This window comes from Hyperolius riggenbachi, chromosome 5 (assembly GCF_040937935.1).
Source record: "Hyperolius riggenbachi isolate aHypRig1 chromosome 5, aHypRig1.pri, whole genome shotgun sequence".
Lineage (NCBI taxonomy): Eukaryota > Metazoa > Chordata > Amphibia > Anura > Hyperoliidae > Hyperolius > Hyperolius riggenbachi.
Window position 1 is genome coordinate 357,398,649 of NC_090650.1, and position 20,311 is coordinate 357,418,959.

At 41.8% G+C, this 20,311-nt stretch overlaps 1 protein-coding gene across 3 annotated transcripts in view; it reads left to right on the plus strand.

Annotated features, from left to right (window-relative positions):
* Positions 1 to 20,311, plus strand: part of C5H8orf34 (chromosome 5 C8orf34 homolog) — a 245,957-nt gene that overhangs the window by 118,533 nt on the left and 107,113 nt on the right. For 2 of the 3 annotated variants that reach the window (XM_068237471.1, XM_068237474.1), the window contains exon 8: positions 13,009 to 13,144. In XM_068237471.1, the coding sequence (XP_068093572.1) occupies positions 13,009 to 13,144 (136 nt within the window). The remainder of the gene's footprint in view (positions 1 to 13,008; positions 13,145 to 20,311) is intronic. The other variant, XM_068237473.1, reaches the window with a different exon arrangement.

Below are 20,311 nucleotides of genomic sequence, written 5' to 3' on the forward strand. Positions count from 1 at the left end.
TACTAAGTATTTTGTTCTAAATGCATATTAATTGGAATAATAAGAGAAAAATTACAAAAAAAATCATTATTTCTCAATTTTCGGCCTGTATGGTTTTAAAATAAAACGTAAAACTGTGGATAAAAACCACACATTTTATTTGCCCATTTGTCCTGGTTATTGAATCCTTTAAATTATGTCCCTAGTACAATGTATGGTGACAATATTTTATTTGGAAATAAAGGTGTATTTTTTCAGTTTTACATCCATCACTAATTTCAAGCACATACTTTAATAATATTATACCCTCTTGACATTTATATTAAGAAATGTTTTGTCCCTTATGTATGTAGGTGTAATTTTATTATTTGGCCACTGTTAAATCTTCTAGTGTACTGTTGACCTTCCCACTGAGATGAGGGATTCCTAGGGTGCAGAGTCTAAGTGACCACGGGTCTTCACCAGAGCGTCCCACAAGGGTCGTTAGACTTTGCTGCCTAGTGCCCACCAGGTTGCACACCCAGGTCACCCTAACAGAGGGTTCGAGAACAGGGAACACTGCAACGTAGAGTTTAGTGAGTTGGAAACCAGAGTACCGTAGGATATGACAGGAGACGTAATGAAGAACAGGCTACGGGTTGAGGCAGGTGGAGTTCAGTTGTAATTGGAGAGACAAGCCAGAGGTCGGGGCAGGCGGAGATCAGAACGTAATCCAGAAACAAGCCAAGGTCAGACACAGAAGACAATCAGATTAGCAAGGTCCAATAACAAGCCGGGGTCAAACACATGAATCAGTCAGGATACAGGTGGGCCAGAACACAAGGTAACAGGCTAACCAAGCTGAAGCGAACTAGCAGCACTTGCTATCTGGAGACACTGGGTTATATACTGGCTGGAAGGTGTCTGCCGCCAATTTCGCAACTTCCGCATGCGCAATCACAAACTTCTGCCAACAAACACTCTTCCGCACAGACACGAACGAACATCCGCGTACACGTGGACAACCATTACAAAAAGCCGCAAAGAATGTACACGTATGACTGCGTGGAAAGACGCCATAAGGTGTGACACGCTGAGACAAAGGCATGTAACGTTACCAGTGTGCGCCCTTACAACCCAGAAGATGAGCAGAATGGCGGTGAGTATGACAGCTACAAGATATCCTCGCACATTATTTACTTCCAATTAGCATACATCACCCCCTGACGCCCGGTCCATCGCAATTGTGGGCTTCCACTGGCACGATCACACGTGCAGCCCCACAAACTGCACAAACGGGAGTCTCGCAACTCTGCGGCTGCAGCAGCACCAGCCACGGGCGTGAGACTCACGCCCGTGCAGCTGAAGTAGGTAAAATACATATGTGTAGTATGTAAACTGCAAATCTTAGAGAATGATGAAATATTATTAAAAAAAAAAAAAGCTACCGGTATATAAATGAAAATAAAAATGAGACTCTTTTTTTTTTTTTCTTTGCTACTATTGTTCTATTAATTATCCGTACTACACATACATTATATCATGGGTTTTTTTTTCATTTCAGTGTCGCTTTAAGGAAGGGAAGTTAAGGTTAGTCAACAAGAGGTCAACAGGAGAGTTTGGTATAATTAATTATAAGTAAATAAATACTGGGTAAAATTGAATTGGCAAACCAGCCAAACAGAGAGAGGAGCAACATACTGTAAATGCTACCAGGGGCGATATTCACTAAACATTGGTAAAGTTGCCATGTTCATAGAGCTCACAGCAGTTTTACCAATTATTTATGCCGACTATGTAGTGCACAATTAGCACAACCTGCGTTACTTAGTTAATGCTAGGGTTACTAAGGTAACAGATGCAAATATGGTAGCTTAATGCTCGTTACCTAGGTGATGTAAGTTGCAGTAAAGCGCACAATGTACTTAGTGTGAGTAACAGTGAAATTGTCTTGCTCGCCCTGTGCACAGCATCTTCACAGATGTTTAGTGAAAGTGGCCCCAAGTCACCTAGCTAAAGTAACAAAAAGAACAAAAGATACCTATAACAAAATATGATCATGACAGATCATAACAGTATACTCTATGCACAGATAACACTATCACAGTAGCAACAGCTACTGCACATAACCTAAAATAATAAATAACATTTTATTAAAAGAGAAACTATGGTATATTACTGCGTATCTTAAATACACTAAAGAAGACCTGTACAATAATCTAGAAATGGTATGTACTGTAAATTCATGTGAGACTTGACCTAGAACGGTTCCGTTGTGCTTCTTTTACTGTATTGTCACTTTGAGAAATAAAAAATTTGCCACCAGGGGGCACTAATGCTTTTCTGCTGTAATGGATGAATTTTGAGTTGAGAAGTAAGGAGTGTAGTGTATTACTGAGAAAGTTCAGCACTGAAATAGAGTTCTCAGAGATATTCCTTCTCATAATAGCACTATGAATAATGACCATTTTGATATTTATCATCTGATTCTCGGAAGGAGTGTTGTATTTATCTGCTGATTCTGGGAAGTACAGCAGTGCTTGAAGCTTATCCTGAATTGTGTTTGGAAAGCCTGTGTGTGGGCTGCACCAGAGCAGAAGAAATGGGAATGGTTAAGTAATCCAATAGTATCAGGGTGCCTTCTCACATTTTAATGTGTGTGGTTGAGTAGACAGCAAATAGATTAAGAGATGCAATGAATTGCTCCTATTTTTCCTCTGATCTATACAACACAAAGCAGAGCGCATGTCATTGATCGACCCGTCTTGTGCTTCAGTGAATGGGAGCCCAACGCTATCACAAACCATTAATTGGATTTAAATGTGAAATTGTATTGGATCACTTGCTGCAAATGGGCCTGTCCACCATTGAATGCGTGCAGCATATCAATTTACTGCAGAATGAAAGTGACTTGCAAAGCAAGAGGATAGTGGTTTAGAATAGAATGGTACCAATGTGATGCCACCTGTCAACCTGTCTTACTATGCCACAGTTGCCATTGGGGCCGCATCCATTAGGGGCTTCTGAAGGCAAACGCACTGTGAGCAAAGTAAATGTTTAGGTTTGGATGATGTGCCCATACATAATACAATCACGGTTGTATGTGCAATCTGTAAAAATTATTGATTTTGTGCTGGAAATCTGCTATTTTGCTGCCACCACTCTCCAGATTAAAGCTAGGTGAAAAGACCTTGGATCTAGCTATTCTTAAAGGGAAGGTCCAAGCAAAATAAAAAAAGGAGTTTCACTTACCTGGGGCTTCTACCAGCCCCATGCAGCCATCCTGTGCCCTCATAGTCACTCACTGCTGCTCCAGTCCCCCGCTGGCAGCTTGCCGACCTCGGAGGTTGGCGGGCCGCATTGCGTACATTTTTATGCAGTCCCGCTAGTGCAGGAACATTAACACACACATTTTTACACATTACTGGTTCAATGCGTAACAATTTACGCATTGAACCAGTGACGCGTAAAAATGTATGTGTTAATGTTCCTGCATGAGCGGGAATGCGTAAAAATTTACGCAATGCGGCCCACCGACCTCCGAGGTCGGCAAGCTGCCAGCGGGGGACTGGAGCAGCAGTGAGTGACTACGAGGGCACAGGATGGCTGCATGGGGCTGGTAGAAGCCCCAGGTAAGTGAAACTCCTTTTTTTTATTTTGCTTGAACCTTCCCTTTATACCAAGAAAACAGTTATTTGCAACCTAACTAGCAAATTGATTGATTTATAAGGATAAACACTGCAGTAGTGCACCTCTTCTGAGGACAGAGTTCTAGCATGGATCAGAAATAATCAGGTAATAAGGCGTGCAGGAAAAAAAGGCGGCAGGAAAAATGGCGCGGCTGCATAAAGAAATGGCGCCGGTGGATAACTATATCTTACCAGAGATAAATATCATTGTCAAACTTGGTTAACGGTAAATACAGTTTTAAAAACAGATGGGAGATAACGAAAAGATATTAACGTTAAAAATCGTTACGTAATTCAACAATACAGCTTAACCCAACCATACTCTCACACAGAACCCTGCCCTGGTGGTGCCTAAAACTAACCACTCCCCTGGTGGCAAATAAACCTAACCCTAACCCCCCCAGTGGTGCCTAACCTTATCCCCCTTCCCCCCAGTGGTGCCTAACCCTAGCCAACCCCCCTGGTGTTGCCTAAAACTCACCGCCGACAGGGTGTTGCCTAACCACTCCCCCTGGTGGTGCCTAACCACTCCCTTTGCAGAAACACCCTTTTACACATAGAAACGATAATATCTTTGATAACGTCAAATCAACATACAAACGAAATAATGACAAAAACTATAACGTTGCAAGCTTCTAAAACGATAACATACTTCAAAAACTGTAATGTTCTAATGTTGTTAACGATGTTTATCGGTCGCCCTTTTTTCTGCTTTTTTTGCCGTATTAACAATAATTGCATTTAAGTCTATATAAAAACGCCCTTTTCATCCATCCTCAGCTCGGGCCCTTTTCTCCTGTTCCCGATAACGAGGGCAAAAACAGGAACAATTAAATTGTTAATTTTATAAAAAATAAACCTATACACAAAAATATACAGGGAAGATGCCAAAACGTATATCTAGCAGTTGAACAGAGGATTGGTTGGATAGAAATAAGCAGAAAAGAGAAAATGATGGATATTGTCTGAAAAGTTCAAGATACCGTGGTTAGAGTCAAATGAGTGGTAAAGTCTTTGTTCAGAATAATGCAAAGTATTGTGTTTAGATGTAAGAGAAAGAAAAAACATTGGAATGCTTTATATGCAGGAATAAATATTAAGTTGTATCCTATATATTCAGTGCCGACCATTCATTCTGTCCACCATAGATTAGTGTTGGTCAGTGAGATGCAAATAACTCTGAGTTGATGCAGGATTGATTAGTGCATTTTCAAGCTGCATACATTTGCATACAAACTTTGTATAAATCTGCATAATTTGTTTTGCATCTTGTTGACCATCTCTACAGATGAATATGCCTTTTTTGTAATTCATTTAATATGCAAATAAAAAAAACATTTGTAATGTGGCGGGAGCACTTATGGGTTATGCAATTAATGTGGACCCAAATTAATAATACAAGATTTCAGAAATAAAATCTATTTTCTTAATTATATTAATAAATAGCAGCTTTTTTTCAGCTGCATGATGACAAATATAAAATACTTTACATTTTTTGGAGGAACCTCTCCCTTTCTTTCATATTGCCGGGACAGAATCTGGTGAACTGGTGGAGTAGGAGGTGTCCGGCAAAGGAGGAACTGCTAATGGCTGCCACCTGAATAACCCTAGTTATGAAAAGAGGAGGGTGAAAAGCATGCACTGAAATGCTCATAGGCTTGAAGGAGTGTTTATTTATCTTTGTATATGTCAAAGTGGTGCAACTAAATATTTTGAATTAAAAAATTGTTTGGTTTGGGTCCGCTTTAACACCTGCCTTCTGCAGGTCTCAAGTTAGCACTTAAATCTTGTATGAGATACACCAGCAGCTGGAAAGCTCATAAAAGAAGTTCTGGGCAAGTTTTCAAATATGGAAAATCTTGTGTTTGTGTGTGTGTGTGATATTGCTGCACAGAATGTCTCTCATATGTGTTAATGGTATTGGATCATATGTAACCAAAAATACAATGTAAAAGAAAAGATAAGTCCATAACGACATTTACGGCTTATGCTACTTTTTTTTGTATTTGCCTGTGAAGGGAACATATTTCTTACTTATAGAAAATGTATTTTTTTTTCCATTTGAAGACATTTTGAGAAATAAGGACCTCTGCTAAAGGTGGCCACACACAGTATGATAAAATGATCCTAATTTGATGGCAATTCGATTAAAAAAAAGCTTTGAAATTATTCTGATAACCCATCATTTTTGTTTAAGAAATCTGAATTTATTTGTTATTATTATTTTTTTTTAAGATTATCTGGAGTGGTGGATTTTTCAGATTAAATTTTATGAGCTTACAAAGGGGCCAAACCCTCACTGATCTATTTGCGAATACTCCTGAGGAAGCAGGTTACATCCTGCAAAACACATCAGTTTTGGAATTTTTATAAGTGATCAATAAAAGTCCCTAATTTGAAACTGACTGTTGAGTCATTAGACGGGTGGCAAGTCCACCACTGTCCCTCTCTTTAACGGTTCTGAATGTATTCCTGTTGGCCTCTGATAAATCAGTTTTTGCTGTGGTTTGTCCAACCTCAGTGGAGGGATGTTACCCCTTTCTTTACTGCACAGAGAAACTTCTCAACCTGAGTGGGTTCAGGTTTGTGATTATTACTCCACTCGACATAATTGTTTTATTGTGGTACATTAACCTACTACACTACTGTATATAGTGCTCATGGTTGTTTCCTCTATCTTTTTTGTTTTAATTTTTTTTAATGTATATTGAACAGTGTAGAACAGATTGTCAATTTCTTCAATTATAGACCCAAGTCATTCTTTTCAGCATTTTAATTTTTTTATCTTCCATAGTTGGGGAAAAATTGAGTGTGTGTGTGTGAGAAAAAGAGAGAGAGAGAGATGCACTGGTCAGATTTGTGAAATGTTACAATCAATCAGAAAAACTGATTATTCTTAGAAATTCTAAATTGTCTGGTGTGTGGCCACCTTTAGAGTGATTGGGTCCGCATCAGTTTAGTACATCGATGCCACTAACTAGCAACAAACACAGAAACCGTTACGTTGCTCACAGCAGAGCATGATACAATAGATAAACTGCCGCACTAAACAAATAATTTATCGCTGGATGGTTGGTGTACTGGGGAGCAGAGGGAAGACAATGATTGGTGAGTGTCAATCATGGTTATTGATTATGACTAGGGATAGCTTAGAAAGGTTAGTAGTAGGTAGTAGGTTGGAGAGAGGATAGCTTTAGTTGTTAGGGTTAGAAGGTTAAGCATCAGTACAGGGTTCACATTGGATGGGAGGTCAGAGTTGGGCATCTGGAAGGTTTTAACACTGGAGAGATTTGGATAAGCCATCAGGAAGAGGTTTAATGTTAGTGGGGTAGGTTAGGGCTAAGCATCAGAGGGGGTTAAGGTTGTGGGTTAAGTTTAGGTGATCAAATATGCATACCAAACGTATGTCAGGAATACTATTCCTGTGCATTGAATCCACCACACTAAACCCAGTCCAGACTTCCTCGGCTACACCACACTTGTCTTACTCTCAAGAGACAAACTCCTTGGCCTCCAAGCATTTCTTGTCATGACAACCATGCTGATGACCTTCTAATGACTACATGCTGCTGCACAAAAGTGGTATGACCCATCATCTGCATAATATTGCCACTTGCTACAATTGATGAGCAAACAATCCTCCTAATATGCACATTTTCACTGATCCCTCCATGCCCAGATTCAGAAGATCCCTCCCACTTCTTTACGGCACCAGTGCCCATTATATTCCGGTAAACAAGAATTTCACAGATTTTTTTCAAGGATGATAATTTTATGTATCACATTGGAGGAAAGAGATTCTAGGTCACTAGCTGATGCCCTTGTAATCCAAAAGTTACGATAAACAAAGATTATGCTCATGAGTGGAACAGATGGTCCTGTATTGTCACTAAATGCTATACAAGATAGCAAAGACCCACTTTTTACTGTACATAGGGGACCACATCAGACAGAGGACTCCTTTTTCCTGGAAATCCCCTTTGAAAACCTCATTCATATCCTTTCAGTAACGCATCTGTCTTTGTTTTTCTGTCTTGCAACCATGAAGTGGACAATATTTTTTGTCAGCATTTCTTCAAAGTCATCCGTAAATTACAGCTTCTTTTGTTTTTTACGGTAATTGCTTAATATGTCAGTTTTGGAATCCAGAATCCATAGAAACACCAAAGTGCCAGCCAAATAGTAACTGTACATGTCCTTAGCATATCTCTCTGTCTCGAAGCAGGATTATCTTTTCTCCGGCTGTCTACGTACAGAAAGGTCTCAGGATTGTTATTTGCATCCTCTCTACGTGGAACACAACTTTCTGAGCTAATCATGGGTTTAAGAGGTGCCTGGGGGTCCTTCAGAGAGAGCAGAAACATCTCACACAGTGCACTTTTAAAATTAATCTGTTGAAATATACCAACTGGTTAAAAATGGTAATGAAAAGATTAAGGGAAAAAATGTTTTTTATATCCTTTTTTTTAAGTGTAAATGGAAAGTAATGGGATCATCAGGTCTTAGAGAAGTCCCAGGCCTATTCATAATTAAACAGGCCTGTCAAAAAGCCAGGTCATTTCAATTGATACAGAAGCATGGGAAACTGGTATTGCCAAAAGATTCCTTGTTCAGCCACGTTGAGAAGAGGGCACTCATGATGCATGGCGATAGGTTACCAAGGTGATGTGGTCGTGAGGCATTCATATATAGAAGCAGAGGGCACTGGTCCAAGGGATAGCTTATATATGTGAATAGAGGCTCCGACATTTGCTTTTCTCTTTGTATCTTCAAAGTGAAGTTATACTTTATTTTATTGCCACAGCTCGGTACAAAATTTTTCATTCATTTCAACTTGGCGACATCTATAGATCTCACGTTTTCTACAGTGGGTATAAAGAATGCTACCTTAGCTGCTTTTGTAAGAGACTTGTGCATTTGCAACTTTGTCAAATTATGAAGCAATCAATCACGAGGTGTCTTTATTCATTCGCGGTGATAGACAATGAAAGCACCAGTAGCAATAGCCCATAGAGGTTTCCTTGTGGGCGTATGTTTGCACTTTCAATTAGTTCCTTTCTCTTTTGTGTATGGACTTCCCGAGCTGATTTACTTTGCCTTTATGCAGCGGTAAGCATTAGCGTTTGAAACCTTTGTGTTGTTTTGTGTTATATGAAATCTTTGATTATCCACAATCCACAAAGTTCTTAAAGAAAACCTGTGGCTGAAAGTTATACAGGAAGAGCAATGCATATATACAAAGGCTTGCATGTGCAGATACTTCGTGTTGCTCTCTTGGCACCCTTGCAGTTTCTTCTGTCTCCTTCGGTTCCTGGTCATGGGAGCATAGGCAATCGGGGATGTAGTGCGGCTGCACCTAGGCCTTGGACCGAAGGGTCCAAATAGGCTCCCCCTTCAGTCTCTGAATTAGATCTTCTTTGTGGATATAGTGGTAGTGATAACTTGTTTGTGCTTTGGATAGTGGTAATCATTAACATAATATTCTACTTGTAATGCTTTTTCCTGTCTCAGAACTGCAGGATAGATCAGGTTTTGGCACTCTTTATCATGTGACCATTATGTATACTGTAATGCAGTGCTAGGGAAGAAAGGGAAGGCCTCCCAGTGCACAGCTTGCTCTAGGGCAACTGTCTTTATATAGCTGAGTACATTTGAAATCGGCGCCGGTAGACTTGGGCGCAGGATACAGCGGTATATAGCTGATCCTGCTTCTGCACAAGTCCGGGCCGATTTAATTACTATTCCCCCTCCAGGCCGACATGGATAGTGGGGGAATGAAATAATTCGGCTTCCAGCGATTGCTGGAGGCCGAATTATTATGTTTTTAAGCAACTTCGGCTCCGTCTCCTGACGGAGCCGACGTTACTCACTGAGCGCTTCAATAGGAATGATTCCTATATATAATATTCAATAATATTATTGAAGTCTATGGAGGCACCGGCTGCGGCCAAATCTAGCAGCGCTGAAAAGCACTGCTCCCTTATAGCTACACCACTGAGGATAGGTGTATCGCAGTTTAGGGCTCATTTACACTATACAACGCATGCACAAACACGTTTTCGTGCATTTGCTACTGGTGCACAGAATGCGAGTAGCAGTGTGTTATAACGTGGTCATCGGTGGTCTCAACACAGTTGACTTACCAGCATATTACTAAGGAGGAGCTACTACAGCAGTTAAAGCAAATCTGAAGTGAAAATAAACATTTGAGAGAATACATTGTATGTGTAGTACAGATAATAAAGAGAACATTAGTAACAAAGTCCCACATTTTTTTATTTTTAGTAATATAGCTTTATTTATACTATTGCATCAAACTGTCTCAATTGCAGGTTAGAACCCACACTCTTAAAGTATACCAGAGCTGAAAAATTAAAAAGATTTTATACATACATGGGGCTTTCTACAGTCCCATCCACTCTGATTGCTCCCCCACCGTCGTCGTCCGCTGCCTGCAGCTTCGGGAACCGGGTCCTGTCACTTACGTCAGTCGGAGCCAGTCTAACGTAAGAGAAGTGCGCTGTTTGCGTATCACTCCAGTAGCCGATGGAGCGATATGTAGAGGGCACGCTTCTCCTACGTAGCTGGCCGCGCCTGACGTCCGTGACAGGACCTCGTTCTGGAAGCTGCGGGCAGCGGAGGACGGTGGCGTGGGAGCCATCAGAATGCATGGGGCTGGAGGAATCCAAGTATGTATAAAATATTTTTAATTGTTCAGCTTTGAGTCCCTTTAAGCTGTAAAATAGAGCAGGGCTAATGAGCCTTTGAACTTTCCTGCAGTAAAACCTTATCTCCAGCTGTCTAAGCGCTTCAGAAAACAGGACTGAGTTCGACCAAGTTGGTTGACTAGCTCAGAGAAACTCTTTTTGCATAGATAACTAAAGTTTTTTTTTTTTTTTAAACTCTTCTTTTTAATTCTTCCTGTACTGGAAAACAATATATTTTTTCTTTGCTACTAATGCTCTATTTATTATCCATACTACCCATCGAATTCTTCATCTCCTAAGTTTATCTTCAGATTTGGTTTAAGGAAGGGTCCCTAGTGCGCTAGGGGCTCCAGTGTGATCTCAACGTCTGCATTCCATGCTGCTACACCACTGGAAGTTAAGGAGTCTGGAAATCAGATCAAAGTGATCAGCCATGCTTAAATAAAAGAAATATAGAGGAGGATGAATACAGAGAAATACTGGTAATTTTGGTAAGGGGTGGGTCAATGGAATGATAAGAGCAGAACCCGCACTAAAGGGGATGAAACAAGGAGTTAGTAGATATATAGTGAAACAGTTCTAAATGGATATGCCAATCAAATAGTACATTATTATTATTATTATTTAGTATTTATATAGCGCTGACATCTTCCGCAGTGCTGTACAGAATACATTGTCTTGTCAGTAATTGTCCTTCAGAGGGGCTCACAATTAAATCAATACCAAACTCATGTCTATGTATGTATCCTGTAGTGCATGTATCGTAGTCTAGGGCCAATTTTAGGGGGAAACCAATTAAGTTATCTGTATGTTCTTGGGATGTGAGAGGAAACTGGGATGCACGGAGGAAACCCACACAGACACAAGGAGAACATACAAACTCCTTGCAGATGTTGACCTGGCTGGGATTCGAATGGGGACCCAGCACTGCAAGGCGAGAGCACTAACCACTAAGCCACCGTGAAGTACATGAAAAAAAGGGCCAAGACAGGACTGTGGAAAAGGCTGTGGTGTCCAGAGAGTGTCAGTATTATAACTGTTTGACTGGGGAATGCGAAATTTCCAGTAGGAGAAAGGTTAGGAAGTGATTTTAGAAAGAATGCGGTCCAGTACACAGGTAGGCAGATGGGAACTGGAAAGTAGTGAAAAGGTTGCTGTTCAGTTAGGGAAGGAGAAAATAACCTGTTCAAGAAGAGGAATTAAGAGCGAGTGACAGGCAGACAGCATTACAGAGTGAAGCTTGTGTCTGTATGTCAGTTTTGTAGGTGAATTACGTTGTAGAATCTTTGGATTATAAGACGATTGTTGTCAGAAGAAATTGCGAGGTAGTAAGGAGTTTAAGGTGTTGAAAAGTTATTTAGGGAAATGAATGCGCAGAATTGAAATCCTTTGGCAATGGAGAAATAATCCCTTTTCTTATGCACAGATTAGTTGTAGAATTGGTTGTCTTCTGCAATAATAAGTTTCGTTCTGTGACTCTAGAATGGATGTATTTGGTTTGGTTTTGGTGCCCTTCATTTGGGTTCTGGTGTGTAAAGGGGGGCTCCGTAAAGGGTCATTGGGTTTTAAGCCTTCAAAACCTATTCGCTGAAAATGTTTTCAAGGCTACAACTTGACTCAAATATGTGTAGGTGTTAGAAGGAAACAAGGGGAACTGATGAGTTGAATTACAGCTAAATATTCATTGCAATAACTAATATAATTGGGTGGACACTTGTGTGTATATATAATATGTCCTGGAATTATCCTTGAATCCAAAGTAGAAACTTAAATCAAAAAAATGCTAACCTTTCACTGAGGCAGGGTTCACACATCGCTTGCTTTTTTTTGCATGTGAATTCTCATTTGTACTTAAAACCAATGTAAGTCAGTGGAATCATTCACACTTAAGTACAGCATATTTTTGCCCTTTGTTTGCATTTTCTCATTGACAGTCCTTAGCTACTGTGGCAAAACGCATGCATTGTAATGCAAACAAATGCAAAGTTTCCAAAAATGTACGTGCAGAAGAAATTAGAGTTTTTTAATCTTCCTTTGAAACCAAATTACCGTCTGGCATAACATACGATTGAAATTCTGTGCTCCCAACTTCTTACCCACTACATAGTATTATTATCCTCTACCTGTCTTTGTCCTAAAAGTAATCTCATCTATGTTAAAAAAAAAATCACGATTATCCCCTTGTCACAGTTAGCTTGTACTGGACACTGCCATCTTGCACAATAATCTATTATCCAGTTTAATGTGTAAGCGGGACACTTCTATTTTCCATATGTGCAGTTTGCTATCTTTGTAGCTTGCACAAATAAGCTTTCTGCTTTAATTCAAACCTAATCTCTTGCACTTGGCATTTGGAAAGCTCGGAGCTGCAACTTAGCATTGTACACTTCAATGACTGATAGACTTCCAGGAGAAAATAAAAGGAAACCTATTAACCCATTCAGGTGCTTAAAAACATGTTCATTCTTAGAAAACGGAAGTGTGGCTATTGGCTAATATATTGATGCAGAGGGGAAATTATGACAGTAGTTCTGCTTTAAGGTTGGAACAGAAAGGTCATGCAATTTGGCAGTACTATACAGTACATCAATATTAAAAGAAGATGCCTTTAATAGTACATTATAATAATATAATGTTGACTATTTGTATTTTAGAAGACCTTGATGATCTGCGAATGGAAGGTGTTACCAGCGTGATGCCATCTGGCAGCAAGTTTAGCCAAGGACGCAGCAATTACACCATTGAGCCTCAAGCAAAAGTCACACTCAACATCTGCTCAAGGTGTGCAAGGTAAAAATACATAGTAAAGTAACCTGCAGATCGTCTTTTCACTATGGTAGGTTACTGGAAACAGTACTGTCTATAGTGCTGGAATAGCTTATATAAAGCAATGGCAAAGTATGTTATCCAAAGCTCTACAATTTCCACAAACTATTTCCAATTTTAAAAGTGCCAGTGTAATTGACACTGGTTAATATTTGGTTTAGGCATGTTTGTAGGGCATGTTCATGTAAGGATGGTAAAATCACCATGTGTACATAGTGCACAGCAGTGTTACTGGTATTTAGAACACTGACGTACTATGCGTTGCATAATAAATGCAACTCCCGTTGCCTAGGTAACATGCACATTGTTTCAGCAATGTTAAAGAGGAACTCCAGTGAAAATAATGTAGTAAAAAAAGTGCTTCATTTTTTACCATAATTATGTATAAATGATTTAGTCAGTGTTTGTTCATTGTGAAATCTTTCCTCTCCCTGATTTGCATTCTGACATTTATTACATGGTGACATTTTTATTGTGGGCAGGTTATGTAGCTGCTCCTAGTTGTTTTGGCTGTTAGAGACAGCTGTAAGCAGCTATTCCCTGTCTGTGAACATTGTTACATTGTGGCAGTTTGCCCAGAGTACCGCGGTACTCAGAGCTTCTTGTGGGAGGGGTTTCAGCACAAAATCAGTCACACAGCGCCCCCTGATGGTCTGTTTGTGAAAATCATTATATTTCTCATGTAAAAGGGGGTATCAGCTACTGATTGGGATAAAGTTCAATTCTAGGTTGGAGTTTCTCTTTAAACACAGGACTCCATTTACAAACAAATTCAACTTCCAATCTCCCAGAACGGAAGGTCAGTGGGGGACCTCCTGTACATATTGCAGCCCCCATATGTCTCTCTCATTGGGTTCCTTTTAAGTACTATCTAAAAGGAGAGAAGAGATGGGTTTAGCTAAAAAAAACCACAAACCTTTAATGGGTTAATGTTTTTTTTTACTTTGATTAAAATGCGTTTTAAGGGATAAAAACCCACTTCCTCAGGTCAAGTTTATAGGTACCCACCCCGTTCAGCAAAAACTTGCAAAAAATGTTAATGACAAGCTGAGCTCGTCCATGCCGACGGGGAGATTTCCTGTTTCTCTGCCCTGCCGGCTGCATTTTTTTCTCATCAGTGGGATTCCTTAGGATGGCTGGATGCCTGTCAGCACGCTGTTGGTAGCGATCTGTGCTACCCCAGCTTGCAGCCACCCTGGAGAATCCCTGGGCAGCAGATCGGCGGGCAGAGAATGCGTGCGTGCGGGGGTTCCCCCTTGTATGCGGTGGCTGTGCAGGCGGGGGATCCCCCTTCTGTTCAGCGTGCGGGTGGCCTATCCCCCTCCTCCCCCCCCCTCCCGATCTCCCCCCATCCCGATCCTCTCTCCCCACGTCTCAGCCCGTTAAGTAAATAGATCTACTTAACCGAGGGCTCTCTCCAGCGACTGCTGCGACGCACACCCTCCTCCCTCTCCGAAGTCCCGGTCTCTGAACATTTACATTACAAGGCTTGGTGACGTCACCAAGTCTCGTAATGTAACTGTACAGAGAACGAGACTTGGTGATGAAACAGGAAGTGCTGTTGCAGCAGGTCGTTGGAAAGAGCCCTCGGGGGAGTTGATCTATTTACTCAATGGGCTGAGACGGGAAGGGAGGGGGGAGAGGATCAGGAGGTGGGGGACATGTGGCTACTTATAAATCTGGCTAAACACCTGGCTCACTATATGTCTGGTTAAACACCTGGCTCACTATATATCTGGCTAAACACCTGGCTCACGGCTCACTATATACCTGGCTGCACATCTGGCTAACTATACCTAGCTGCACATCTGGCTAACTATACCTGGCTATACATCTGGGTCTTATACTCACCATTAGTGTGCTGATCCCTCGTTGCGTATCTCTGATAGCTTCCCCAGTGCCTACTTCAATGTCCCTTGACGGATTTTGCTTCTCCCTCGGCGATCACATGTCCCCTGTCGATCGGCGTTGATGACACCAGGGTCACACAGCGTCATCAACATCTCGTAGCAAACACTTTTTTTTTTTTTTATTGAATTCAATACAATAACCTGTATTGAATTCTATATCAAAAAGAAAATTGATTGCAAAAAAAAATGGTTGAAAATTATTGGTAATTGGTATTGTTTAAAAGGAACTGGTATTATTTAAAAGGAAATTAATATGGCAGCCTCCATACAACTCTCACCTCGGGTTCACTTTAAGGCTGATTGGAAAGCAATCTTACTATTAGTTGGAATGTTTTGTTTTGTTCAGGTCTGTTAATGTAACTAAATGTATATGATTGATACCATATCATAAACATTCAGTAGAGTACCTGAAATGCACTAGATGTAACAGAAATGTTATTGCTCTTTAAATTAATTAAGCAATGTGATGTATGTCAAAGCTAAACATAAGACAACCCAGCAAATGAATCCTCTGTCTTCTGTCTTCCAAGGAGATGACATTTAGGGGACTCGACTTGTTGATGCAAAATGTGAAACACTGATTGATTTGTCCTCTAAGTGGACTTATCAGCATTCTTACTATACTTCCCCCTTTGGCAATTATCTAAAACATTTTACATTTCATTTAGCTTAGTGTTAATCATGATATTTTTTAGGGCTGGGCATGTAATACACATACTGCATTTGGGACAGTCAGTCTGTGTAATTATCCATCATGTTGTCGCTCATCATGATGAGTTGCAATGCCTATCTGACAGGAGCTATACCAGCCTTTCTCACCCTTTTTTGACCCGAGGAACCCTTCGGAAAATTTTCAAATCTCGGGGATCCCCCCACGCACACAGACACAGACACACACACACACACACACACACACACACACACACACACACACACACACACACACACACACACACACACACTGTATACACACACACACTGTACACACACACACACTGTACACACACACACACAGACACACACAGACACACACAGACACACACACACACACACACTGTATACACACACACACTGTACACACACACACACACACACACACACACACACACACACTGTATACACACACACACTGTACACACACACACACACACACACACACTGTACACACACACACACTGTACACACACACACACACACACACACACACACACACACACACTGTGTACAATGCCTATCTGACAGGAGCTATACCAGCCTTTCTCACCCTTTTTTGACCCGAGGAACCCTTCGGAAAATTTTCAAATCTCGGGGATCCCCCCACGCACACACAGACACACACACACAGACACACACACACACACACACACACACACACACACACACACACACACACACACACACACTGTATACACACACACACTGTACACACACACACACTGTACACACACACACACACACACACACAGACACACACAGACACACACACACACACACAGACACACACAGACACAGACACACACAGACACACACAGACACACACACACACACACACACACAGACACACACAGACACACACACACACACACACACACACTGTACACACACACACACACACACACACACACACACACTGTATACACACACACACTGTACACACACACACACACTGTACACACACACACACACACACTGTATACACACACACACACACTGTATACACACACACTTCCCTATATTAAAATTGGACCCATGTCCTCTCTATAGTATGGCACCTGTGCCCTCTTTATTAGTGTGGCATGCTATGTCTCCCTTAACAGGCTCGGCCCCCTTTATCCCACTTGTTAGCTCCCATGTGCCCTTATTAACAAGTGTGGCCCCCATTTGTGTAGCTACTTTGTCCCCCCAGTTTGTTTGGCTGCTATGCCTCCCTTGTTTGGGGGACTGCTTTGTCCCCCCTTTCTGTGGCTGCTTTGTCCGTTTGTGTGCTGCTTTGTCCCCCCTTTCTATGGCTTCTTTGTCTGTTTGTGTGCTGCTTTGTGCCCCCTTTCTGTGGCTTCTTTGTCTGTTTGTGTGCTGCTTTGTCCCCCCTTTCTGTGGCTGCTTTGTCCGTTTGTGTGCTGCTTTGTCCCCCCTTTCTGTGGCTTCTTTGTCTGTTTGTGTGCTGCTTTGTCCCCTCTTTCTGTGGCTGCTTTGTCTGTTTGTGTGCTGCTTTGTCCCCCCTTTCTGTGACTGCTTTGCCTGTCTGTGTGCTGCTTTGTCCCCCCTTTCTGTGGCTTCTTTGTCTGTTTGTGTGCTGCTTTGTCCCCCCTTTCTGTGGCTTCTTTGTCTGTTTGTGTGCTGCTTTGTCCCCCGTTGCTGTTGCTGCTTTGTCCCTCCCTTTCTGTTGCTGCTTTGTCCCCCGTTTGTGTGCTGCTTTGTCCCCGTTGCTGTGGCTGCTTTGTCCCCCGTTTGCGTGCTGTTTTGTCCCCCGTTACAGTGGCTGCTTTGTCCCCCCTTTCTGTGGCTGCTTTTTCCCCCGTTTGTGTGCTGCTTTGTCCCCCGTTTATGTGGCTGCATTGTCCCCCGTTTCTGTGGCTGCATTGTCCCCCGTTTGTTGCTGCCATGTCCCCCGTTTGTGTGCTGCTTTGTCCCCTTACTGTGGCTGCTTTGCGGTTTATGTGCTGCTTTATCCATTGGTGTCAGTGCAGGAAAAACCTCCCCCCATACTTACCATCTGACGTCCTTTCCTCCTCCTTGAAGCTGAGATCATTCTTGAACTCACGCGCGTGCCGGAACTAAAGAGCTGGCTTCGGGTGATGCGGCTGTTTTACAGATCAATCGACTGCATCACTCGCAGCAGCATGAAGGAATCCTTCCGCTGCTGCAAACATATGCAGAAGCGGGACTATATTGTCCCGCGGAAGTGTCAAATTGACACGGAACCCCTGGACGCGGAACCCCGGTTGAGAATAGCTGAGCTATACATTATGAGAATGCCTTCATTGCTGCATGACACAATGCCCATAATGTTAAATATTTATTATGTGACAATTTATAAAATTGTATTGCTATTTATACCCAAAGCAGTTAACCTCATCAAGTTTTCCTCTGGGTCAAAATCATGAGAGAGCCCAAGTAATCAGTTATGCAAAACCTATTTCTCACTGATGTTGCATAGTCACATATGCATCTTAAGCTATCATCCCTCACTTTGGGCTGATATTACTCCGGTTAGTGTTGCAAACTTTTGTTGCCTGATAAGTCTAGGCCATACAACAGGAGGAAGAGGCACAAAGGTAGAATAAAAACCTTTAAAAGCAATAAAATCAAAAAAATACAGAGGTGTTTTACCTCAGAGTTGAACCTAGTTATGTGAAAAAGGAAAGTCTGTTTGTTCTGTAGCAATTTGTTTCGTGAGCCTCTGAGCAAGGTGCCTAACTTGCGGGAACAGCACTGTTTGGCACTTTTTATTTGGCCTGAGGAAGAGGGCACGCACCAATGAAACGCGTTGCCAGCGCATAATAAAAATGCATATAATACATGAATTTGTCTTTATTGAGGTAAGCCACCTCACGCTTTTGTTTTCTATTTTGTTGGTTTTAACGTATTTTATCTCATCTGGGTGCCTCTTCCCCCCTACCTTGTTTCTTTACCCTCCTTTCAGAGTGGTATTATAGCTCATTGGCCTAAATTCTGGGAGCTATGTGAGGTAAATATTTTTTTTATAGGTAAAATACCTCATGAGGTATTTTCCTTTTTTTTTTTTTTTTTTTTTTTTTAGTAAGTCTGAAAGATTTTTCTCCATTTCCAAACATGAGGTAAAACATGAGGTGAAACATGAGGTAAATGCATAAAGTGAGGTAAAACATGAGGTATTTCAGCAGGGCTGGTTCAAGTAACAATTGGGCCCTAGACCAAGATTAGCCTGGGGGCCCCCAACAGACACACCCGACCAAAAAGCATCATTGGAGGCCCTTTTTTGCAGCCAAATTTCCCTCCTGGGCCCCTGAGCTGGCTGCTGACCCTCCCCAATCACCTCCCAACTTAACAGACTCTGCAGAGTCCCTGGGGAGCAACAGTTAAGATGGGGGAGGGACACCTTGGGGGCCCCTACAGGCTCTGGGGCCCTGAGACAATTGCCCTTTTTTTCCTATGGTAGCTCCGGCCCTGTATTTCAGCAGTAAGCATGCAATAAATAAATAACAGTAGTCTTTAATTGTCTTTCATAAGATAGGATAGTCTTTGGAAGATGTGTTTTGTTTTTTTGTTTTGTTTTTTTAGGGGTAAATGTGTATTTGATTATGTAGCAACCTATATAAAGTATACAGTATTTATAGGCATCCCTTATACAAACAAAATCCAGTAAATATCTGGAGTTTTATTTTTACAATTTTTTTTCTATTACACAGCCTGAATAGTAACATCACTAAAACAGCAATAGAACTCCACTAAAAACTGCAAAATCCATACAAATTGACTTTACCTCCAGGTACAGACAGGTCTAAGGCCCGGTTCACATTAGCGTTCCAGGTCCGGCTTCCTCGGACCCGGAACGCTCCGTACACAGCGGATGGTGAATGGATACATTGTTAATCAATGTATCCATTCACACTCGTGCGCCGTCCGGATCCGATCTGGGAACGCAGCTCCGGGACGGTCCGGCTTTTTTTCCAACATGCGCTATTTTTCAGTCCATCCTGGTGCGGCAGCGGACCCGGGCCGGATCCTGACCCTTCGCATGCGGCCATGCTGTGCAATGGGAAACGGATGTTTCCCATCACACTGGCAATAGGACCGGATGCTTCCAGCACCGGTCCTATGCCACTTGGGGGGCCCGGACTACACGCCGGTATCCCCCATGCTTGCAGTGCCTTTCCGGCACTGCAATGTATCTAGTTCCGGCTACTTTACTGTAGCCGGAACTGATACATTCCGGATCCGCAACTTGTGCCGCCTTGTGGCCACCACAGAGACCCGTACGGTCTCTTTGCGGCCACCGGACCCCCGGACACTTGCGGACTTGAACCGCAAGTGTGAACGGGGCCTTAAACTGATTGGTAAATTATGTGCTAACATGCTTTCCATGAGATTGGATATTTTCGGTAAAATTAATGCAAATGACCTCATGGATTACCTCATAATTTACCTCATGAGGTAAAGCATGACTAAAACCTACCAAAATTGCTAAATATGGTAAATTACCTCACATGAGGTAATTTGTTTGAGAACCCTACCAGAATTG